General features: G+C 39.1%; 1 protein-coding gene across 16 annotated transcripts in view; it reads left to right on the top strand.

Moving 5' to 3' along the window:
* Positions 1-25,043, top strand: part of MCF2L (MCF.2 cell line derived transforming sequence like) — a 148,042-nt gene that overhangs the window by 65,383 nt on the left and 57,616 nt on the right. For 15 of the 16 annotated variants that reach the window (XM_048958619.1, XM_048958373.1, XM_048958028.1 and 12 more), the window contains one exon: positions 21,539-21,622. In XM_048958619.1, coding sequence (XP_048814576.1) covers positions 21,539-21,622 — 84 coding nt within the window. Of the gene's footprint in view, positions 1-7,930; positions 8,032-21,538; positions 21,623-25,043 lie in introns of those variants that run through there. The other variant, XM_048958451.1, reaches the window with a different exon arrangement.

Below are 25,043 nucleotides of genomic sequence, written 5' to 3'. Positions count from 1 at the left end.
GAAGAAGGAAAATGCCTGTTGTTTTGGTTGATTAGAATCTCACAGACTGGCTGCTTTTTCAATCAGGTAGGGGTATGTGTTTCCTGTTTGCTTCCCAGAGTCTAGAAGCAGGACATAGTTACAGCTGCTGTGCGTCTTTGCAGTTGTTTATGGATTTTGTAACAGCTTTTTGTAGCCCTAGGTATATTTTCAAGTGTTTTATTGAAGAGATCGCTGAATTTTGTGTTACAGAATTATTATTTTAGAAGTACTGTGTCTACAAAATGTGAAGGTCAGTCTTATTGCATTTTTCAACAGAGAGTAAATGGTGTAAATTTTGTCTTTCCTGCATTGAGTACACTTAACCAAGAATATTCTGCATTAAGCACAATGGATGAGATTGTTGTATTGAGGTTTTCTTTCTTGAATGGAAATGAATTTCTGTTGAGAACCTGGAACGGTTCTCCACTTAGTTTTTCAGAAGTGACTAGACTCCTTGTGCTCTCTGTTTTCTATTTGACTGGTGGCAAACAAGCTTTGTTTACTCTTTGCTGATGCGAAGTCTTCTATTTTTGTGAGAGTACCGTGGAACCTGATGAAGCCCAGGAGAGGGGAAGGGTTGGGAGTAGGAGAAATTAAGGTATTATTTTGTAGAGTTTTGCACCTGGGGAGGAATAACCACATGCATCACTACAGTTTGGGGGCTGACCTGCTGGAGAGGAGCTCTACACAGAGAAACCTTGATGTCTTGGTGGACAACAGGTTGGCGTGAGTCAGAAGTGTGCCCTGGTGGCCAAGAAGGCCAATGGGATCTTGGGATGCATTACAAAGAGCATGGCCAGCAGGTCAAGAGAGGTGTGATCCTACCACTCTACTCTATGCTGATAAGGTCACACTTAGACTTCTGTTTTCAGTTCTGGGCTTCCTAGGTCAAAAAATGACAGGCGTGTGCTAGAAGGAGTCTAGCAGGGGGCCACGAAGATGATTAAGGGCCACATGCAGTTTGTTGCAGTGTGCATTGACTTGACTGCAGAAATTCCAAAACATGTATTAAAACCAAAACTGTCCTGACAAATAAACCGCTAGGAGGACAGTGGTAATTTTATGTCATCTGTTATGGCCATTTTGAAGCATAATGCCACAATGGGGTTGGATTTATGAGGCATGAGTAAGACGTAAGGTTGATGGCCTACTTTGCAGGATTTTGTGTAAACTTGCCAATTTGAAATGATCTGTAACTGGGATCACCTGGTAACCAGATTCTTGATCTATTTCATTGCTAGTTACAAGTGATCCGCCAGTACTAAAGTAACTTGTTCAAAAGCACCCCAAATGGATGTTTTGGAAATGTGATGGAATAAGCGCTTTCTTTCTCTTATTTTCATCTCAGATCAAAAAAATTTCTCTTCTCTCTGTCCTGTTCGCTCTTTCAGGATTTTGGGGATGATTATTTCTGCAAAAGTTGTTTTCCTTTCCTTCCTTTGTAATAAATTGTTTTGCAGCCTTTATCTGTGTCCATCAGTGTTGCAGAGCATTTTATATTTGTGTTGGAACAAGTTCTCTTGCAACTTTTGACCTGAAAGATTTTCTGCTTCCTGAGTGTCTTGTTAAACTGGAAAAAATGATTGTATACTTCATGGGTCGCAAAAAGGGTTCCCGATCATTCAAAAAGTTTTATTTTATCCTTTGGCTACAAATATAGTTATGATCATGGTACAATGCTTCATTTGTTGTAATTGCTTTCTGGAATCATGTTGTTATTTATGTGTGTGTACATGTATACTTCAGAATACAGATTATATCTGTTTTTCCTCAATTATATTTCTGTGCTTTCATCACATGCTCCTATTGTCACTAGTTCCTGTTGAGTTTTCCTTTCTGCTATCACTGAACTTCATGTTTACTTCTTCTTTTTGGTTTCTGTTTGCTTTTTGAGTCCCATTGCTGGTATAATGATGGGTCTCATCCTCTTAATTTTCTTTAACTTTGGTCCTAGCTTGTGTCTAATGCAAGTGGTGACCTGTTTCCACCTTTAGTGGCAGTTACCCATTTTTATCAGGCTGCAGTCTCTTGTGTACTCCATTTTGAATACTGTGGTTGACGAAGTTGGTGTGGAGTCAGTTGCCCTCCTTTCCTCATCCCCATGCAGTTGGAATTGCCATGTTAGATTACAGACATTTCTGTGCAGGTGCTGCAGCTGTTTATGAAGTTAAAGAGGTCAAATCTATCTTCTTTTCTGGCTTTTGCAGCTGTGAACAGACAATAACATCACCAAACTCCACAAGCTAACTCCTGCTTGGTTTGACCTAAAAATAAGTACAGCTTTTGTCTCTTTGAAATGGAAACCATGGTAAATTCTTCAGTACAGTAAAGGAGAGAGGTCTGTGATTTGTGGGAGCTTGTTTAGAATGGACACAAATAGAAAAACATAAACTGACTAAAATTCAAGAAAACCAAAGATATTCCATTTTGAAACCAGAAATTAAAACTGATGTGCAAGAGCATTCATTGGCCAAGCTTTTGTTGTATTCTTGGGGGAAGCTCTTAAGTCTTCAGTCCCAAAACTGTGCTTGTGTTCTTTGATGGTGTATTGCACTTTTTTTAAAAATTGCAGTAGTCTTATTGCTTTTGTTTTACCTTCTGGATACCTACTGTAGGGTATGTGATCTTCAGAGCTTTGATGTTTATTACCTTCTTACAGTGGAAAGTATACTTTCAAGATGTAATGTATCAGTAGTTTTCTTTAGGATTCTTCCTGGATATATCCTCCAAAAATAAATATTGCAGGGTTCATCCTGCTAATTAAACTGCATCCTGAACCCTTTGAAGTGCTCCAACAACTACTGGTGTTACAAGCATATGCTCATTTTTGTGAAACAATTGTCCTCATGGATGGTGGGGTCTGTTGCTTTTCTCAGACCATGAGTTTTGATTGCTTGTACTTGCTTAAATTTAGGTTTGCATGTGATTCAGAGACTTTTTCTGATGAATTAGCATTCAAGCTGAAAACGGCTAAAGCTGTCACAAAATTGGTTGGTTTTGTTGGGTAGAGATGGGTTAACAACAAAAAATTGTATAATGGCTTTATACAAATGTGTATGTATAATGTATAAACTAACTTTTAATGCTTTGGAAGCTTTTGGTTCAAAGTAGAGGGAAATGACAATTTTTAATGCTTGATGACTTTAAAAAGAATGAAGCTTTTTTTGCTTTTATTTTTTGAAAAAAAAAGCATCAAGAAGGTTTAAAAGGAGAAAATGAATAGTGTTTTTTAAATAATCTAGTATGCTAAACTAGATGCTTGCTGGTGATGCATCAAATTGTTTAATGTCTTCAAAGCTCCACCCAATTATAAAGTCTGTGGTTACAGGTGTGAGCTAGGTATATTTTGTGCATGTTTGCATTAAGCTGAAGATAATTCTATAGGGATAGCTCGTCATGCTGAATAATGCAGCGCCAGCTCATTTTATTGATGTCCCTTCTGCTACGTACCACACCCCAGGAAGAAGTAGGTTTAGTAGCTGTACTTCAAAATTAATCTTAACCTTGAATATACTTTATCACAAGCACTGCTGCCTTTGCGCTGCATGCTTGCATCTGCTTATTAGGGCATGCACTCTGTTATATGTTAAAGCCACAGTCATGGCTTCCCAGTTTGGCTTTCACCAAACTGGCACAGACTTCTACCTTCTATTTACTTTGCTACAACCTTTGAAAGCTTCTCTAATCTTTTGGGTTTTTTTCCTTCTTGTCGGTGGGCTACATTTTAGTCACAGACCACGCTGGAGGCATCAGGGTGACCTTGACTTGAGCATGAGAGGCGCTGAAATCTTTTTAATGCATTTCTAAATATACACATGCGTATTGACACAGATTTTTCTCATGAAAGCTGTTTCTGTGTGTTTGAACAGATCTTAGCTATGCCCCCTAAGTCTTACTGCTAACATGCATGCCCACACATTCCATTTTTACTATCCAGTTGTATTTCAGACTCAACAACAAAGGCTAGAAGAAGGTTTTGAGATTCAGCTAATTTGTTCTTCTTTGTTGCTGTTGTTTTCTTGAAATGTGCAGCAAGGAGACAAGGTACTGTAAGCATGAAACGTTTCCCCGCAGGTACTATTCTGTGCTTCGTGTATAAATATAGCCAAATATAAAATGTACTTTTTTCTTGCTGGAGCCCTCTTTTTTTTCCCCAAGAGAATGTTTTATACTCTGTTTCATGGGAGTGTGTAGTATTTCAAACCCAGTGAAATTTAGAAGTTTTTTTGTGCAGAGTAGACCTACTAGGAAAAATCACCTTCACCTGAAATAACTGTGTAGCCAGATGGCTGTGGCCACTTTCCTTTGAGATGCTGTGCAAGACTTCTTTTCCCTCCCAGTGACTAGGGAACAAACTCAGTCTGTTATACATGGGCTGTGCTATTTGTGCTGTTTCTTCACAAGAAGATAATGGCCTTGAGTTGTGCCGGGGAGGTTCAGGCAGGCTATTAGGAAAAATTTCTTCTTGGAAAGACTGGTGAGGCACTGGAACAACTGCCCAGGGAGATGGTGGGATCGCTGTCCCTGGAGGCTTTCAAGAAACATGTAGATGTGGCACTGAGGGAAGTGGCACGGTTGTGATGGGTTGGTGATTGGATTTAAATGATCTTAGAGGTCTTTTCCAATCTTTATGATTCCATGATTCACATGTATCCTTCAAACTAAGGACACTCTAATTAAAATTCCTGAAGGTGAGAGGTGAAGATGTGAACTGTTGCTTAATGTTGAAAGATAGTAGGATTGAAACAATGCTGTATTTGAGTTCTCTCACCCACAGTCTTTGTTACTTCCTGAGTTGTCAGGATGTAACTGAGTTTAGGAGATTTGAAGGCTAGTAGGAAGCTAAGTGAGAGCAATGAGAGCAAACAGTCAACTCACTGAGTAGTTATTTTTCCTATTCTAATTTATGTTGATGGGTTTTTTTTCTTCAGGGAGTAGCCAGCTTGCCACAACCTCATTACTGTGTCTTACTGAATGGATGTGGGTAATACCTTCCTGACAAGGATATAGCTCCTCTTTCATTTGTTTTTAATCATTGAACAGAGACCAGAAAGTTTCCTTTCTGACTCTTTTCATGTTTGGAAAGCAATGACTGCTTTGTCATTGTGTCAGGCTTCTGATAGTAGGAGTTATATTTTCAGAGAGTCATGTTGCAGGTGAGACCTAACCCTTGCTGCTATTACCAGTAATGTCTAGTCAATCCCAAGCAACGTGCCTGGCTCTCACTGGCAAATGTTTGAGACCAGCTTTGTGATGTTATATAAGAAATGAGGGTCAGTATGCATACTTGCGTATGGTATATATTATATAGTAGGATCTAAGATTTTTTTTCCTAAACTTATGTTACAATTCAAGAGCTAGAAATAAAGTTCTGTGACTTGTGATGTCTGTCTGTGAACTAGACACCTCCACCAAGCTGGTTAGGTGACAGTGACTTGGAGACTAGACGTAGATCCTGTTTCTGACATTGCAACAAATGCTGTTACCTGATCCAAGACAGGTCACTTGCTCTGTCTCAACTTTCACGGATGTGGTGGAACCGAAAGAGTATTTACATGACTTGTGGGAGTGGTGAGAAGATTCATTCATTAACTTTTTTTTTCTCTCATCAAAATAAAATATTCTAGTAATCATTTTGTGAATTAGAGAACAGTTAAAAACATTTCTCAGGAAAGTTTCTTTTAAATGTCCCTTTGATTTAAAATGTTCAGTGTTACTTAGGGAGCTCCTGTAGTTTGATGTCTAACAGAAAGTGATAAATCAGAAAATGCAATAGCAGAATTTAAAATAACATGCTTAAATAGTATTATTCAGGCTGTATTTTAATGTGAAGCATTGATTAAACCTATTTCTCAATAGATTTATCATAATAGGGCAGATCACCTTGTGATTATTAACAGTATGAGTGGTGAGAACAGATGTGGGACACTCCATCAAATAACCCCTACTGTGTTCTGTGGGTGGCTTGTGATTTGTTGGGTTTTGCATTTATGGTACTGTGTGAGAGCTGGACGTGCTGAAGCTAAAACTGAGCTTTTCCCATCTGTAAATGGGATCTTGTGAACAGATGCAACCATCAATCCGAGCTTTTTTATCCTCACTGTCCTCTTTCCTTGACCCCTCTTGTCAGGAAAGGGCTCTTATAACATCTTCAAGTGAAGGAAATCGGTCTGTTTGTTTTCACGTGGTTGTTGCTGTCACTCATTCATGGTCTGACTCTTTGTAGTAGTGAGTCTGGGTTGCTGGTAGTTGACCCCAAGTGCATTCATTGTCAGGTAGTCCATCACCAGATGATTACTTCAAAGGATCAAGTGAAGCAAGGCTGAGCATTAGTATCTGAAAGATCATACAGAATATTTTGATTATTGTTGATTATTTATTGCCTTAATTTCCCATTTTCTTTTGGATAAGATTTGTGTTTCAACTTAAAAAGTCACATTACTTGAATGCTTCCTTTTTGACAGTTCCTGCTGCTTTGGGTAGAATTCTTCATAGGGAACAGGTGCTTAATGAGTTTATGACCAAGCAAAACACCCTAGTTCAGTTCTGTCAAAGACTGGGGTAAGAACTTCCTCAGCAGTGTGACATGCTTGGTCTGTTTCTGAGGGACTTCTGCCCGTGAGCTCACTACAGAATTTCCTTGTGTGGAGAAGAAATTAACTGGTGGCTAGAAAAAAAATGAAGATGGATTTACTGGACAGGTTTAAAACTAGTGCTCGTAAAATGAGATTTTTGACATGCCACACTTAGACTTTTTTTTTTTTCCTCTTCATGGTGTTTGATCAGTACTCTTGTTCCCATTTAAGTCAGTGGGTGGAATCTAACGCGTGCCAGTGCTTGATGCAGGAAGACAAAACGTGGTAAGTAACTAGCAAGTGGCTAACCAGCAGAGGACCTGGTGTTGCTGAAAGGCACAGTTGCTGCACATGTAATTTGAAGAAAGGTATTGTGTCCCGAGTGCCTTGGCTTCGGCTGAAAGATACAGTTCTGCACTCTTCCTGCATGCTGAAGACGAGCTCACAGATAAATAGGTCACTGTCTGCTGAACTATTCTGCACTTAATCGATTAGGAGCAACATGACCTTAAGTTTGATCTCCTTGCTCTACAAAGATATTGCTGAATTGTGGCTGTTTCTGAAGAAATGCACAGGTGTGTTGAGTGTTTTCAATTTTTTTTTAGTTGCTAGATTGCAATTCAGGCAGGATTTCAGACAGATAACATCCTACTGAGGAAAATGTGATGGTGTGATGTAGTACAAAGGCAGAAGCTGTACTCTTTTGTTTGCTGTGCATCTTATATTTAAGTACATTTTATTGTTATGAGCTTGTGTGTGTTCTGTGCTTGTGTAAATTTGCTGTGTCCTTTTCTTTGTGGATGCGTTTCTCAGTACATCACGTGGATCCACAGAATCTGTTCCTGCGTTTCACAGAGAAAGCACTTGGTTCAGGATTCGGTCACGCAGCGATTATGGCCATCAGAAGCACTGCTAAGACTTAAGAATGTGCTGTTGCAGCCACCCTGCTGTCCCTGAATGTGGGCTTTAATTTTCAGTTTGTTGCATTTCACGTAAATACCAAATATGTAACTTGCCCCAGTCCCTGTTTGAAGTGTGGGGGGAGGCACGGTTTCTTTCACAGGATGTCATTTGTCATCCCCTGGTTGTTATATAGGAGGGTTAATCTCAAATACGTTATTTCTTAAATTCCTCCAGTCAAAGCTTTCTATAGGAATCTTGTTTCTGTTAAGATATAAATGAAACAGTGGAGATATTATTTGCTGTTAATAGTGCAGCTACAGTCCATTGCAAAACTGAAAGCGTGTTTTGTGAAATAGGGACAAGCAAAAATTGCTTCCTTATTCTGGTGCTTGAATTCACATTTCCAGTTCTGTTTTCTGGTTTTGGTATGCATGACTACTGCAGAGGAATAGCAGAGAGAGCACATGGGACTAATGGACTGGTGGCTAACCAGCAGTTGCTGCTTTTAAGATGTCAAATTTAAATGAAAAAGGTATGTAAAGAGTGGATCTTCTATTTCATATTGCTAATTAAATTATCAGTGAGTCTGCAAGTGCTCTGCTTTTCAGCAGCGCTTCATGTTACAATGGATAATACCTGAAGGCACACTGCTTAAGGGAATTGAATGAAGGATGTCAGAAGGATGAAGCTATAGCCAGATTGAAAGTGTGGAGTGATGAAAACATTGAACACTGAACATTGTGTGCGTTTCTGTATGTGCTGAGAGGGAAGGGGTAGTTCTAGGAAAATGTGTGTTATTCTATGAAAGAGGGGATTTCTGCTTTGTGTCAGATCATGGTGATACACGTGTTATTGTGCTAGGACAATCTGTATAAATTGCCAGATTAAAAATAGAGTGCTTTAATTTCTATGTGATTATTGAGAAATAAGTTAGAAGGGCTGGTTTTAGCAATTGCCAAGACTTAATTTTCATTTTGTCTGCCACCACTTCTTGAGCATTTTCATGGTGACCCTGTTAGAATATTTCATTCTCAGAGCTTCAGAAGGGACAGAGATGGTGTTCCTTTCTCCAGTACTCTGATTTTTTCCTCTCCATCCCTGTGCTCTTGCAAGGTGTATGATGCACCTTGTCTCCAGTCAGCAAAAAGGAAAGAACAAAAGCAGGGAAGAGGTCTCAGATCCTTCTGTTCCCAACCCTTGGAAATTTTCATAGTTTCTCAGGAAAAAAAAAATATTTTGGGGGGAATTCCTATATCAGTATATCTCAGGAAGTGAGGATAAGGAGATAAGAAAAAGGATGTACAAAATGAAAGGAGAAAATGGGTGCGAGATATTTCTGTAGGACTCAATTCTCTATTCTGCTTAAAGACTTTGCAGATAGCTGTGAGCAAATCTGGTTTTCAATATGTGAATGGGGGTGGAAGCACTTCCCAGCTTGTAGGCACACTGCAGAAGTAAGAGTAAGGCATGTCCCTCTCCTGGAGGGACTGGATCCCAAAAAAAGTCCCACTGGGAGATTCTCCTGATAATCTTTTAAGTAGGGAAAATGCGGAAAGAAGTCTTGAGTTCAAGCAGAGGTCTTCTGTGAGTGCATGTAATTGAGAGGAGTGTCCTTAAAGCTTGGCTTTTTCACTCATTTTTTTGCAGTGAAGTTGGCCTGCTTTCTGCCTCTTGAGGAAGATATGTGCATGAGAGTGTTGCACTTCTGGAAATGAGTGGTACAGGGGTGAATTCTCAGCACTTGTAGCTCGATATTGAGAATACAGTCACAGAATGGTTTGGGAGAAGACATCGGCCATCAGTGGGAATATCTATCGCTAGATCATACAATAGATAACATACTAAAAAGCAGTCATATACTGGAGCTTATGGTGGATAATATAGTATAGTGGGAAAGGATCTCTGCATCCGGCAAAGCTGTTGTTGACATGAGACCTTTACAACCCATAGATAGTTGTGAATAGCTCTGAGGAAACAAATTATGGACTGAGTCTTCTCAGAAAGCAGTGCTACTTCATTATGACTCTGGGATGTTTTTTCTTCTCTTGTTCTTTAAAAATGCTGTTCCTTGGTTTTGCTATTTTAGTTTTGTATTCCAGAAGATTGACGTAATGTACAGCAGTAGATAGATATTTTTTTTAGCCTAGGATACGGTAGATATGTCAACATAACTAAATTTTACCCTATCCTAAATTCATTTTTAAGGTCAATGTACTGAAGTTGGGACACAGTTTAGTTTGCATGAGTTCACTTGCAAGGCCATGGTATCTTTTCTGCAGGTTTTTTCACTTTCTGGATTTGTAAGGTGGGCTTGGGGACTTCCAGATTGGGAGTTCCTTCAAAATTACAGAGAAATGGAGGTTGGGTGGGATCCATGGAGACCACCTCGTCCAACTTCTTGCTCAAAGTGAAATTAACATTGAAGTGAGTTTGTTGGAAACTTGTCTATCTGAATTTTGTAAATCTCAAAGAGTAGAGGGTGCCCAGCCTCATTTGACAGTCTGCTTCAGTGCTTGATGACCCTTGTGGTGAGTTTTTTCCCTTGTGTTCAGTTGAAGATTTCCTTGCTGCAGATTGGGACTGTTCCCTCTCATCCTTTCGCTGTGCAAAGCTTCAACAAGGACATTCTCTCCTTTCTAATAAGCATTTGTCAGGTTTAAAAATTTGTTCCAAACTTCTGTAGAGTATCATTGCACTGTCATTGAGAATATTAAACAGGTATTTACTAGGATGTCTGGCCAGGTTTTTAAAAGTAAATACTGGTTTTAACACTGCTGATATGGCTGGTTGGTTGTTGTTGTTGTTTTTCTTTTGTTTTTCTGTTTGTTTTAACTTGCATTCAGTCTCAAAGGAGCACCTTGCTGCATTTATGGATAAATGATCACTTAAAGGAGAATGCCCAACAGCAAGGATGTTCAAGATCTTTTTCCTTTGCCTCTTTACTGCACATGATGAATGGGGGATCTGCCTCTCATCATTACCGCATTATCTTGGAATAAAAAGACCCTCCTGTGGTATTGATTATTGTTGTTTTCCCTCAAATGTTTCTGTAGTTCCTGTTTCTCAGGCACTTGTTGAAGTATCAAATATTTAGGATTCCTTTCATTTCCAGGATATTTTGCTTCTGAATGCAGCCTTATGCATTTCTGTTCTGCACAGGGGAATCAAAGCCTTTGAAAATGCAAGAGCAGTAGCTCATAGCATTATTATTATTTTTTTTTAACAACCATGGTTTTTATAAAACTTAATTCCACAGAGTTTGCAGAATTGTACATCAGAGTGTATGATGTGTCTGTTCCCTTCACAGTTAACATAATAAGTGAGAGTTGTATTCAAGCACTAAGCAAGGATTTTATGTTTTACTTGAGACTCTTCTTGACGAACATACAGCAATTTATTTTTTAACATGCATCCAGTACTTGGTGCATAGAAAACAAGGAAATTTTTTTGTTACAAGAAGTTTAAGCTACTTCCATATATCCTTTACAAGGGCAAGCTTCTAAGAGAGAGCCATCAATCTGTGGACTTAAATGTAGCAAAACAGCCTCTCAAAATAGAGTTGACATCCATTTAGATTGTTTCATTTATAGAAACATAATCTAATGTTTGTTTAGGGTTGTGTTCTTTCTGAGGCAGATGAGAGAAACTGAAATAAATCCAAGAAATTATATATTCATTGATTTGTTTTGCACAGTCAGTTTCCATCAGAAATAACCCAGTGCTTACAGAGCCAGGGCTTTATTTAGCGGAACTTGTTTAGTCATTATAGCACTGTGCCAAATTCCCAGATTAGATAATGAATGGATGCTTAATTTGAGACCTGAAGTAGGTGAAAATGCATCTCTAAAGCAAAAGAAGAATGCTTCCTGCCAAACTTTCAGCATGGTGCCTTCAAAATGCTGGATGTGAGAGGTGGAGCTGGCTGTGAGACCCTGAACCATGTCCCCCCTCTGTATTGCCAGAACCAGTTAAAATTGATAGTGCTAGAGAAGAGATGCATTGTTTTTCATCTTTATAAGGATATTAGGCAGTAAGCTGCAGAGAGTCCTGAGCTGCTCCATTACCAGTTCTGTCATTGCTGTTTGATATGGAAAAGCCACTTTGGCCATCAGCTGGTCAGCCATATCTTCAGAAAGCCATCTCTAGACAGTCTTGGGTATTAGGAAGCTCACAGACAGCTGGAGGCTAGCACTTCTTAGCTGAACAGCTTCCTCAGAATCAAATAAACCACTTCATGAGTACTTGGCTCCTCCTTTGTGCACGCTCTGGCACCCATGAAGTTCTCAACATCCCCTTTCAAGCCATTAGCTTATACACTGTGACTCTATGGAGAAGTGTGCTTGTGTCCAAATACCATTAAATATGTTGTTTGTTAGAAGTGATTCAATTCATCCTCACTTTTGTTGTTACTCCTATGGTTGTTATTGCAGTGATATGCTGCAGAGATGAACTTCAAGTCCTATTTCAGTACTTGAAGCAAAAATGCTGTGTAGGGCTATACCACAGCAGTGCTGGCTGGTAATATTCTTTGAACGTGTGCAGAATATGTTCTTACAACTATCTTCTACCACTCTACTATTTTCTAAATGGGGTTTCCATTTGCTAATCAAGGCTGAAAGCATGCTTTCTTTAACATCTTATTTTTCTTCCAGAATTCTGTTCAAAACCGGTTTCTGTTAAGTAGAGTTTCCAGGTATTTGTGCACCTGGTCCTGCGAGTGTTCATTTCTCAGTTTATGCTTTGGAGTACTTTTCTGTAGAGAGAGTTGGAAGTTAAGGATTGCACTCAAGAAGTGTCCTTGGCTTGGTTGCCTGAAAAGTTATCTATTTTAGGGTATGTGCTTAAAGTGATAATAGACCTATAGTTCTTAAGCTGCACTGAATGTGTCTTGTGATTTGCAAGTTCTTCTATTTACAGTTGGTCTTCATGATTGCTATATTGATTAGACTGTTCTCCCCCTCCTTTGGAAGGCTTTAGTATTTAAAAAGCCAGCTGCATGTAATAAGATTTAATGCTCTGAGAGAATTATTATGGGAGTTTTGCTAAGTCCAACACTTCATTAAATTATATGGAGGCTTTATGATAAAGTACTGAGTAAGACGCATCTGGGTCAATCACCTTCTTAACACTTGAGTATTTGCTAGGAAATTGTTCTCTGCTGCTCTGTCTGCACGTAATATTTCTCTGCTTGAAATATCCTTTGCTTTTTGCAAAATCTGGACCTTGGAGCTGATTTTAAACACTTCTAATACTTCATAAGTATATTTATGCTATACACTCAGTACAATTTAGAAGTCTTTAATATTCCAATGCTGCAGTTTTGGCAATATCATTAAATGTATTTTGAGGGCATGGTTCTTAGCAGTCTGAAACCATTCTGCAAGAACAGAGAAGTGCTTACTGGCAGGCAGAAGGTAAGTTCAGGCTTTCTTCAGGACATCTTGAAAAGGGAGTGAGACTGTTGTGTTAGCAATACCATGTCATGCGCACTATGTGAATTTTTGCTTCTGCATAGTGGGTCCATGTGATGTCTTTGCTGTCCCTTCTCCCTGCAAGTCCTCTTTGCTGCTGACAAAAAGTTATGACACAAAGTGGCTGTGTGGCGTGATTCAGAGTTCCTCATCTCAGTTTAGGAAGGGAATAATTATCATGACTTGAAATAGCACAAAGGGCATCTCTTTTTCACAAAAATAAACTAGATGTGCTTAAGTACCATATAGAGAAAAAGGACACTGAAACGAATCAGTCACTGTAACTCTTTCAGATTTCTTACAAGAATTGAAACTTTTCCCCCTAACTCCTTCTGTAATTTAGTTTAAATTTTCCTCAAGTATAGGGAACATTAGATCTTACTGATTCTTACGTTGACTTCTTAATTACTTCACAGCTTTCTTCTAGTTACAGATTACCTAGTGTTCAATCACTCTTGTAAAATGACTACAAAGTACATGCGTTAAGTCCATAGGTATGACTGATTAAGATTGAGGAGGTGTTGGTTTTTGCCTTCTCAGTATCTTGTATTTCTGTTACACACAGAAGAGAGAATAATATTTTTTTCTGAAGATTGTGCTTTGAGGTGATGTTATATAGGCAAACTAGAGCTAAGAGTTCTGTTGCCTTCTGCAAAAGAGTGGTAGAAAAAAAGGAAAAAAAAAAAAAAAAGACAAGGACATCCTTCACAGTGTGTAAGTTCTCAAATCCAGGAGTTTTAGAGACATGTTTGACAGTGCTAACCAAGATTTTGGTTTCTTTCAAAGTATGCTTTTGAGCCGCTATTTCACTATCTGAGCAAAGAAAAAGTGGACTACTGTATTTCTTGTCTTTTCATGCCAGCTCAGCAGCACTGTATTTGCTGTACATTCAACAGTTTTTAAAAGAAGGATCAGTGATGAATCTCCATACAAGAGATCAGACCACCATCCTCACATTTCTGCAGATAGTGAGGTGCCAAAGCTCCAACCCTGTGATGTGAAAGAAGAAACAGATGGACAAGTTTGGGTTTTTTTCTGAAAATACAATAACAGGAAATAAGAATTACTTGAATGAAGCAGTATTTTGGTAGTCATACGTAATATAAAGACTTTAGTTCTTCTGTTTTTGCACATATAGGGGAAAGTTACTGACCCCTATATTTCATTAGAGAAAGTATGTTCTTCTCTAGATGTGATTAAAAGAAATTCCCCAGTTTCATTTTAATGAAGTTATTTAAGTATTACCAGATTATGGGTTATGGAAAGTGCTGCAGAAATATCATGGGCTCTGCTAAAGATCTAAGCAGTCAGGAATTCACAGGCAAAATGCTTGAGTGAGAATTGAATTTGAAAGTGATGTCCCCTCTATTATAAGACTTCAGATTTTCTCTGACAGTACCAGTTCTGAATCTTAGCTCAGTTAGACCATTACTCAACACTGAAAATGTATGGGACTACAGAGTAGACTGTTGTAGCAGTGGACTATACAGTCATACTGCTGTGGCTTGTACTGTAGTAATAGGCTGTAGAGTCCTCTATGTCACTGACTCTCATGGTAAGGCCTTTTAAATTATGCTCTATTAGCTTAAAGGGAATCAGGAGCCATACAGAAAACAAGCTGATGTTAACAATGCCACAGAAGTAGAAATTACATAAAGCGTGTTTTAGTTAAAGGTGTCAAGACTTGAAGATTGCTTTTTGTGATTCGGGGCTCTTGAAAAGAAATTATCCTTTCTGACTAGGAAGGAAAACAGGTAATGTGATTGTTCTGTACACTTTTCTCGTAAAAATCTTATATGCCTGTCTCATTTGAAATATTTATTGGACACTAATATCCTACAAAGCTATTTGGAGCGTTAGGTTGCTTTATTTCAATTTTTCCTAGTAGTTGAGATGCTGATGCAGGTGATGAATTAGCATTTCCTGTTTGCTGGTTCTCCAGAAATTTTCACCAGGAAGTTGAGAGAATGTGGTTTTATCCAGATAATTGGAAAGGAAGTTATTGTCCTTAGAAGAGAGGGTTGTGATTTGCACGCTGATTCATAGGAATTAGTCTCCTGCATTTTCTGACCTTTTAGTTTGATGGCAGCTTAGTCAAATAAAAGAGAAATGAGTTCTTCCATCGGACATCTTGGGCTGGTGAGACACTGATACTTGATTATGTATATTTCTATAAGATAATTGTAGCCAGGTTGGACTGATACAAATAGTGCAAGATCAGGGCGACTTGGTCAGCAGCTGTTAGGGTTCAACATACCTAACCATGGAGTTTTCAGGGATCTCTATAGAATCATAGAGTAGCTCAGAGTGGAAAAGACCTTAAAGATTGAGTCCAACCACAACCTAACCGTTCTACCCCAACAATCCTCCGCTAAAGCATGCCCCTGAGCACCACATCCAAGTGGTTTTTAAACACATCCAGGGATGGTGACTCAACCACCTCCCTGGGGAGTCTATTTCACTGCTTAACAACACTTTCTGTAAAGAAGTGTTTCCTGATATCCAACCTAAACCTCCCCTAGTGCAACTTGAGGCCATTTCCCCGCACCCTGTCACCAGTGAGAAGAGACTAGCCCTGCTTTCACTGTAAGCAACTTTCAGATATTGGAAGAGAGCAGTAAGGTCTCCCCTCAGCCTCCTTATTCCATTTTAAATTTGGAGAGTTGTCATTGTTTTGATCACTTTCTTAGTTTCGCATGTTGGTGTGCGGATAGAGGGCTGTCATCGCTAGCTCTGCTTCTCTGGCCCTTCCTGCTGTGGGGGCTACACAAGAGATGACTGTTAGTGCTGGTGGGTTGGAGGGGGAAGACGGGTGGATAAAGAGAGAAGAATGAGGAAATGAAGAGTTTGCCTTTGGGCTGAGAGAGATGAAGGGACTGTTCTAAAAGTCATTATCTTGCAATTATACTTACCAGATGGGAGGATTGCTTTAGTAAAAAGATTCTTCAAATGAAGACCTTTGTCATAAAAGGCATTCAACTCTTTGGGTGGGTAGACTTTACAGAGAAATCAAAAACAAGACTGATTGAGACCAATCATATTTCTTCAATTTAAGGCATGCATTTAATAGAGAAGCTCTTGTCGCATTTTCAGGACGATCTTGCTGGCTCAGCAAGATGAGGCAGGAAAATGATTTCTACGTTGCTTTATGATGTGTTACTGGATGCTGTGCTGAAAGGCATAATTGGGTCCATGTGTGTACAAATGCACAAACAGGGTGGCTTTCAAGCTGATGTAAAGTGATAGCCATAGGATTTTGTACAGAGCTAATCGTAAGGGTGGTATAACTCCCACTGGCTTGGTGGGAATCAAATCATCTTCAGCATAATGTCGATACAGTTTGTTTTAAACTCATCTCTGGTATTGTGTTGTATGAAAAAGGTTTTCCTTCATGTCTGACTAACTCTGAATGAGATAAGCTTTAGTTTGGTTGTATAAGAAAGAGGAGCCTTCTTACTGATAAGAGAAAACCTTAACCTGACTGACATTGACCGTTTTCTCAAATCCATTTTTCTTCAGGGCTTTCTCATGCCAGACAACTCAAAAATGAGTTACCTTTATGCTCTCATGATCAAACTATTAAACTGTAATCCTGTTTCACTTAAGATGTAGGCAATTGCTGCTGCTGGTCTGGTATCAGACATCTCTAAGCTACCTTCCTCCCTCATAGATAGGGACAGCACTATTAAATCAAGATTTCAAATGGAGTTAGAAGTTAGTTTTAAAATATATTTCTCAAGAGACACAGTCTTTTCTATGTAAAAATATATGTATTTAACTGATACCTCTACATTAGTAAGATGATACTTTTGTCTTCTCTTAGATTCAATTGCAACACTAGCTCTTGTGGTTTTTTTCATCTTATTTTTTTTTAAAGAACCTCTAGGTGTTGGCTTAGGAAAAAAGAAATCTTTGTGTTCCCAGCTGTTGGGCGTTCAGTTTTAAAAATAAAATAATGATTTCTAAAAAGTGGCAATAACTTTAAAAATCTTTATTTTACAGCAGCTACAATACCAGATGTGCTGTGAATCTTGAGGGCTTTATGTTAAGCAAGCTACTCAAGAAATATCTTTAAATGAACTCTTAAAAAGAGAGCGAGTGGAAAGACTGGATATTCTAGCATGCTGTACTGTATACCTTTCATATACAGTAAACCAAACTCTTGGGTATCTGTTTGAAAACAGTGTTAGAGAGTCAATGTAAAATTAAAAATAGTCATGGTCTGCATGAGTATTATTTCATGTAAGTGTGCCCTTAAAAATTCCTTAGAAAACAGACTTCTTTAGTAACTATTTTAATATGCACTTAATTAGCTTCACTAAAGTGAAAATAGTCCCTGAAGAGCAGAGCAGGTGGCGGGTTCTCTGTTTAAAGGATATTATAGAAATTTAAAGGATTTAAATATATCATTTTCTCCAGATCTGTGAACCAAAGGAGCATGTGTCTTTGTAGATTGCTCAGCATGTACAAGCTTCTATTGCCTTCTACTTCTAGTAAGGACACCATGTATCCATGTATTAATGGAGAAACTTCCTGCAAAGTCAGATTGAACTCCAACTTTTGAATAACTCTTTATTTTGGGGGAATTCTAATTGTCCCACATTACTTCCTTCATATATAATTTCAGGGCTTTTTCCCTGAAAGGACACAGAATGTTGGAGAGGGGAGAGCTGGCAGAGATTTCTGTCAAAATTCATGGGAAGAGCTCTTGGGAGGGCAACCTCCAGAGGAGACTGGGGGGGAAATTAATTGTTCTTATAAGCATGAGTAGTGACTTGACAACCATCCTCCTCACTTCTGAGGCTGCTGGAAAATGCTTTAACAGTTTTTCTTTCTTAAATAATTCAATTTAGCTCATAAGAAAACATAAAAACAACTATTAAATTCACTTTTCAATCCTTATTGGCAATTAATCTTAAGATTGAACAATGGCAATGCAAACAAGAATGAACAACAGATATTTTATGTAGTATTAAACCCAAAATGCAGTACTCTTGAGTCAACTTACAGGGTAGTTTTCAAAGGCTGAGGAATGTTTTATTAATTATTGTCAATGGCAAGTCTTTTCAGTAGTGATGATCTTACAGTGTAGGTGCCTGGGGTAGGAAGTTCAAAAGTGAATCCTGCTAATGTCCTATAAGAAAAAGAAGCAAAACTTACCCCAAGCAGCAATAAGTCTAACTTCTGGCTAAGCAGAATGCTGAAGCATAGCACTGAAGCAATTAGTATTTCCTCGCCTGTACTGCATAAAGATTACGAAGTGATAAGATGCAAAACGTAATGTCCTATGAAGGCTTTGCAGTTCACATTGAACTCTGTAGCTCTGTAGTGTATATAAACTTTATGTCATAGCTTGTCAAACTGTTTTAATGGCACTCATGAGGAGGATGTTTGGGGAACATCTGTGTAAACTGCAGTCCACACAGCTGCAAAGTGGACAGACGAGAAGACTTTCATTTCAATGAAACTTGGCTTGGGTGTTGTAGTATCAAAATAAATCCAGTCACGTTAGTGTATTTGGGGCACTTTGGCTTTTGCATTGCAGCTGTTGTATCATCTACTGCATTTGCATTTTTGGCTTCCCTTCATCAGCTGTAGAAGGGCAAGTTTGTTTTTCTTCAGCTAAATATATGATAACTTTTATTCTTTAGTAGATATAACTTAACAGGGTTTTTTTTATTGTTTTCTTATGACCAATAAGAGTGGTGAACATGCAACTGCTACTTTTCACTTGTCACTCTAACTTCAAGGCTGTATCTTTTAGTTCTGTTCAATTATGCTATTAGCATGCGTAACTTTTTGGATTTAGAAGGTTAGTTTTTATTCATTAGATGGCATATGGAAAGAAGGATATTGTAATACTGTAGGTAAAATTTACACCAAACATAATAGAGAGGCAAAAGCAAATTCCCTGACTCATGACTTTTATACAAGCTTATTAGCTTTCTTAGTCTCATGGATGTTCTCGGTTTTTAAGTCTTTAGTTTTTGATGGTTACTGTTCATTCAAGTGCATATGCTTGCTCTGCATCCTTTGCCATGAGCTTTTGTGGTTTTCTTAGCCCATCACTGCTGCTGGGCTCAAGTGCATCAAGTGCATCAGGCTGCTGAACGCTGACAGCTTGGAAGTTTCCAGAGTTTCATTTTCTCACTTCGTTTTACACTATTTGTTATCTCAATTTTCTTGAATTATTGCAGGTTAGCCCTGATCTTAACACACAGTCCACTTCCTGAAGCCTGCTGTGAAAGCAAACAAGCAAGCATCAGGTGAGGGGCAGTGCTGTGGCAGAGGGAATGCAGCAGGACAGGCTCCAGGAGGCTGTCAGTCTGTGTGCAGGCACTTTGGCTGTTACGTGTGACTTTAAAGTGAGACTTAAACTTTTGGAAGGAAAGTACCGTGCTTTCAGTGAAAGTGTTTGATCTCAAGGCTGTGCTAGTTGCAAAAGCTGTTGGTTCTGTCACAGAGAACAGGGGACAACCAAAACAGTGCTCATGTATTTGCATGGCATGAGTTGGGACAGTGATGTGACAGATCATGCAGGCATGCCAGGAAGTAGTGATCTTTATTGAACATTATGTCTATCAGACCCATTTCCTTGACTTATGAATGTCTTGTGTACTTGAATGTTATGCGTCAGATATTTACCTATGTATTCAATACGTGTGTGTATATATATGTATATATGTATAAGGTGCTTATGTGATAATAGGAAAAATTACTTTTGCCTGTGACTAGAAGTGCATTACAGGGTGCTTGCATTTTTCTCCTTTTTCCTATCACCCACTGAAAAAGTTGACATTGATCCTATCATACGGTGTGTTCAGGTAAAAGTCCCACTTGTAGGGACTGATCTGCAGAATCAGGGGCTGGCTTTGACTTACTAAGCACTTAAATCACTTACATTTAAAGAAAAGAAAAAAAAAAATCTGTTGACCCTGGAGAGGGAAACAGAAATGAGTTGGCCATTTGAGATTTAACTTGTAAAAGGTCTGTTTCTACTTTTTCCTTTAAGACATTAAGATGATGATGTAACTGAAGGTCTTGGAGAAATGTAACTTGACAGCTAGACCTAACCACTTAGGGATCTGACAGTGTGGTATGCAGAGGTCTTCTGGTTCAAGCAGCAGTTCACCGGATGCAGAAAAATAGCTCTGATTGGTGTGACCTTGACAGTGATCACAGCTGCTCCACTGTTGGGCTGGCAGGAAGGGAACAGAGAAGTTCTGTTTCCCAGTATAAGTTAGTGCTTATCTGGAAGAAGTAACTGCACATTTCTGGGAGCTGTTCTCAAATAATCATATTTCTTAGAATTGTGCACACTGGAGAATCGCTCATAGAAATGACAGGGAAATCCCTGCTTTTTTGACATTTCAAAGGTCTCAGTAGGGATAAATCCTGTCCTCTAGAATCAAGCAGCAGTTCTGCTTGATCAGCTTGTACTTCAGGTCTGGTAACATTTATCTCTATACTATGTCTGTATATTTTTACTTACATTTTCTATGCATTGAGTACATTTTCTGTGGTTGAGTGTTAGAAGTGAGTGTATCTTAATGACACTTAATGTACATTACAAACAAAAAAACCTTTTTTATGTAATGGTAGATTTAAAGAGATGTTCCAAACTGAGCAGTAAAAAATGCTAGGTTATTCTTCCACTGCTTTTCAGTGAGGCTAAAAAGGCAGAATAGTCAGGGTTTAGGCATTTCAAGAGTAAAACTGTTTCCTTGCCGGAACAAGGTCATAGTTTAGTCAATGAGGCAACGCTGTCATGCCTTGGAAATGAAGGTCTTTATTGCGGTCAGAAGGCTTAGGTTTCTGCTTGACCTTCTCCTTCTGGAGGAAGTGCCTTGGCTCAGATTCTGTGGCAGAAAATTGAAAGTATTACACTTGCCAATAAGCTGGGATAGAAGGGCCGCATAAAAGATGAGGCAAAGCTTTTACACAGCTAAGTATGCGTATGTGCACTTCACGGGAGCTGTATGTCCAGTCCTGTCAGGCCTGCCTCATGCAGAACAGTGCAAGGGTTATTCACCAGTGAAATTTCCCTTTGGAAGGCAGTGATGTTTTCCATAGCTGCATGCTGTTCCTTCCATAAGGGCCACTGAGAAGTTCGTAGGTGCTGGAACAATTGTAAGCATCCAGAAGTGTGGGATGGCTTCAGCAAGGCCTGACAAGCTGGGTGCTGAGGTGTACCTGTTCCTTTTTCATATGAGTTGAGAAGGTTTTTAACCAAAAAAAAAAAAAAAAAATTAATATGTAAACTCACTGTTTATGATTGTTGCTAAGGAATATTAATTTCTCCATGTTTGGTGCAGAGACAGGCAGTATACCTTTCAAGTGTCAGCAAATCCACACGACTTTTAATTTTCTTTATCAATGCACTTTATGAAAAGTTTATGAAAAACTTATGAAAAGGCAAACATTTGGAAGTCTCCCAGTATTTTCACATAGTTTTTCCAAATTAGGCTATTTCCTGGGTGTTAGTGTTCTAATGCTGATTTTATTTTACTTACTGCTGCAAAATTTTGCTCAAAACAATTTTGCAATGCGTTTTTTTTTCTTCCACAGATGAAATCATGCATCAGGATATCATCCCCCTCTATGCAGCAGATATTCACGACCAGTTAAAGAAACAATTTGCTTATCTGTCAGGTAAGACTATGATGTTCCTTTATACAGATACCACTTGTGTGTACAGATAGACCTGCTGGGCTTTCACAGTTTCTGTCTTACATGTATAAGAGAAATCTGTTCTTTATGAACAACTCAGAATAGTCTACAAAGGCTTGTTACTATAAAAAGAAATTATTTTTTTCTTAGTGGAAATCTTAAATTATCCTGGTTCCTGGAAAATGAAGTAGAGTGGGGGGGAACTGAGGGTCAGAGGAAAGACTACATGAGGGAAAATCATGGAATCATAGAATGGCATTGGTTGGAAAGGACCTCCCAGCCCACCCAGCCCCATCCTATGCCCTGGACAGGGCTGCCCCCCCCACCAGCTCCGCTGCCCAGGGCTCCATCCAACCTGGCTTTGAGCATGTTCAGGGATGGGGCACCACAGCTTCTCTGGGCAGCTGTGCCAGCGCCTCACTGTCCCCTCAGTGAAGAATTTCTTCCTAATATCTAAAATAAAATTCCCTTCTTTTAGTTTAAAGCCCCCTTGTTCTATAACTATCAGACAATGAAAGAAGTTGATCTCTTCTTGTTTGTAAGCTCCCTTCAAGTACTGGAAGGCCACAGTGATGTCTCCCTGGAGCCTTTTCTTTTCTTTTTTTTTTTTTTAAGCTGAACAGGCCCAGATCCCTTTCTTTCTTCTCCAGCCCTCTGTTCATTTTCATGGTCCTCTTCTGGACCTTCTCCAACAGCTCTATGACTTTTTTGTGCTGGGAGCCCCAGGCCTGTCCTGTTAATGGGGCCTCAGAAGGCAGAGTAGAGAGGGACAATTGCCTGTGTCTCCCTGCTAGTCACCCTTCTTTTGATGCAGCCCAGGATACAGTTGGCCTTCCAGGCTGCAAGAGCACACTACTGACTCATGTCCAGCTTTTCTTCCACCAGAAACCCCCAAGTCCTTCTCAAAAGAGCTACTCTCAAGGAGTTCTCCCAGTTTGTTACACATATGTGAGATTTCCATGACCCACATGACGCACTCTGCACTTGGCCTTGTTGAACCTCATCAGGTTCATGTAGTCCAACTTTTTGAACCTGTCCGGGTCCCTCTGGAAGGTATCCTTCCCTTCTATTGTATCAACTGCACTACTCAGTGTTGTCAGCAAATGTACGGAGGGTGCATTCTATCCCACTGTCCAGGTGGTTGATAAACATGTTGAAAAGCACAGGAAATAAGGAAGGAAGTACTAAGGAGTTTGGTACATCCTGATCTAGAGAGGTCTTTGAGCTAACCAAGCCCTTGTTGGAAATGGGGGAGCACAGTGTGACTGTGCTGATGTGCTGTTGCATTCTTGTAGGTCTTACCTAGGCTAAGGTGTTATTGGATCTGCTACCTGAAACTTAATGAAAGCAATGTTTCAGTGAGCAGCACTGCCACAAGTTTCTCAGTAGTCTCAGTGCTGGGCTTAAACATATGTAGGTCTGGAAGGGGTTTTCATACCGGTATTGCTGCCTTGTTTCTGCAAAGGAACCTGCTTCTAGTCTTAAAAAAAAAAAAAAAAAAAAAAAAAAAAAAAAAGTTTCTAAAATCAGCACAGTTGTAATTACATAGCACAGAATGTCTTTGATATCCTTGGACTAACTTTGCCAAGTAAATAATGTGTTTGTGCTTGCAGGCATCAGATGCTGAGCTTGGTCCAATCCAGTGCTGGGACCATGACTAGCTGCTAATGGGTAAAGGGAGATAATGCTTTTGCTTGTTGATTAGGCTGATAGGCATCTGATGAGCTGCTGGCTATTTTTTTTGTTTTTTTTCTTGCCTTCCTGTATGTAAGGCTCATGCAGGTGTGCAGCAGTGAACTTACTCTCTCCCTCTTCCCTCTGGCCTTGTTGAACCTCATTAGGTTCACATAGTCCCTACTTTTTGAGCCGATCCAGGTTTCTCTGGATGGCATCCCTGCCTTCTATTGTATCAACTGCACGACTCGGCTTAGTGTTGTCTGGGAAAGGGAGAGCACGAGTAGCTTCGCAGAGCTACTCTGCCTCCTTCAGTATAAAGGAGGTTATAGTCTCTAGGGTGAAGTTGGGCTCTGACTGTTCTTTTCTTCTCTGTTTATTCCTGCATGAGATGAAAAGAATGAAATGATTTTCTGCTTTGCTTGTCAAAAGCTCTTTAAATCTCACTGTACTTGCTGGTGACTGTTTATTATAATTTATTCTTTCCATATAAGCTGGACTAAGTGTGGGTCTGTGGTAGTGATTATTTCCTCTATAGGGTGATGGTATCAGGTGGAAGTGAGAATTTCTTTATGAAGTTGAGTGTTCACACTCCATTTGAAATGATGGTATTTAAGCTACAACTCTTTTCTTGCAATTTTTTTCCTACTTTCTAAGCTTCCAAGCTTTTCCAAGTTTCCTTCTTAAACTGGCACCAAAAAAAATAGCTTATAATGTCGTTCAAGAACCAGCCTATCTAGGCAATTGCAAGTAGTGCTTACATTTTGTCCCTCAGAAGCGGAGAACTGATGATTACAGAAGATGAATAAAAAAGTCTCATGGAGTCCAATGGTAGTTTCTTCACCCCCTAACATTCTTGAGTTCATACAGCCACAAGCATCGTCAGCACTCATTAAATCTACTGTGCACTGGAGCTTAGTGAGATCAGCCATTTGTCATTCTATTTTCATCAGTTTAGATGCAAGGCTCATATCTCTTTTAACTCAGTTATTTTTGCCTTCTATAGTAGGACAGCTGCATTACTATGGACTATAGCCATATTCTATTTTATTATTATTGGACAATTTGACTTATGCATTTTCATTTCACTTTGACACTTTAAAACAAAACTTTCATCCTTCAGTTTTTCAGCAAACACAGCCAAGTGTAATTGCATCAAGGTATTACTCTTCCTGTCGATGTTGAAGGCTCCAGCTGTGGCTCAGCAGTGTGTCTGCAGTTGTGTGTTCAATCTACAGTTAACTGGGGCAAGCTCTGGATGAGGTTTCCATCTTTTCACCTTTTGCAAATAACTGATTTAAAAACATGATGTTAATATTTTACCTCAGGCCTAGCTTTTTTCTTTGGAGCTTTTTATTTCTTTGGAACAAGATCTTTATTTTCAAGAATTGTTGCTACTCTTTTTGTTGTTGCTTGTCTGTATTAGATATCCCCTTCCACATACACAAACAGACAGTCCTTTTCTACTTAGTTCACTGTTTCATCCATCTTACTCTTTCTTCTAGTTAGTTTTTGTGCAACCGTTTTTCTTTTCCACAGCAAAGGCTTTTCTGCCTCCTTTTCTTCCTCCTTTTCTTTCTTTTTCTTAAATCATCTCAAGGGACATATGAACATTCATTCAAAACTCTCTGGAAAATGCATATCTTGCTTACAGTCTCTCGTTTGTATTTTATATTTTCTTATATGTATATGTAATGAAGTTAGTGTAGATGAACAAAGGAGAGACAGG

The sequence above is a fragment of the Lagopus muta genome, chromosome 1 (assembly GCF_023343835.1).
Source record: "Lagopus muta isolate bLagMut1 chromosome 1, bLagMut1 primary, whole genome shotgun sequence".
NCBI classification, from domain to species: Eukaryota; Metazoa; Chordata; class Aves; order Galliformes; family Phasianidae; genus Lagopus; species Lagopus muta.
Note: the sequence above shows the minus strand (reverse complement) of the source record. Positions and strands in the feature narration are given on the sequence as shown.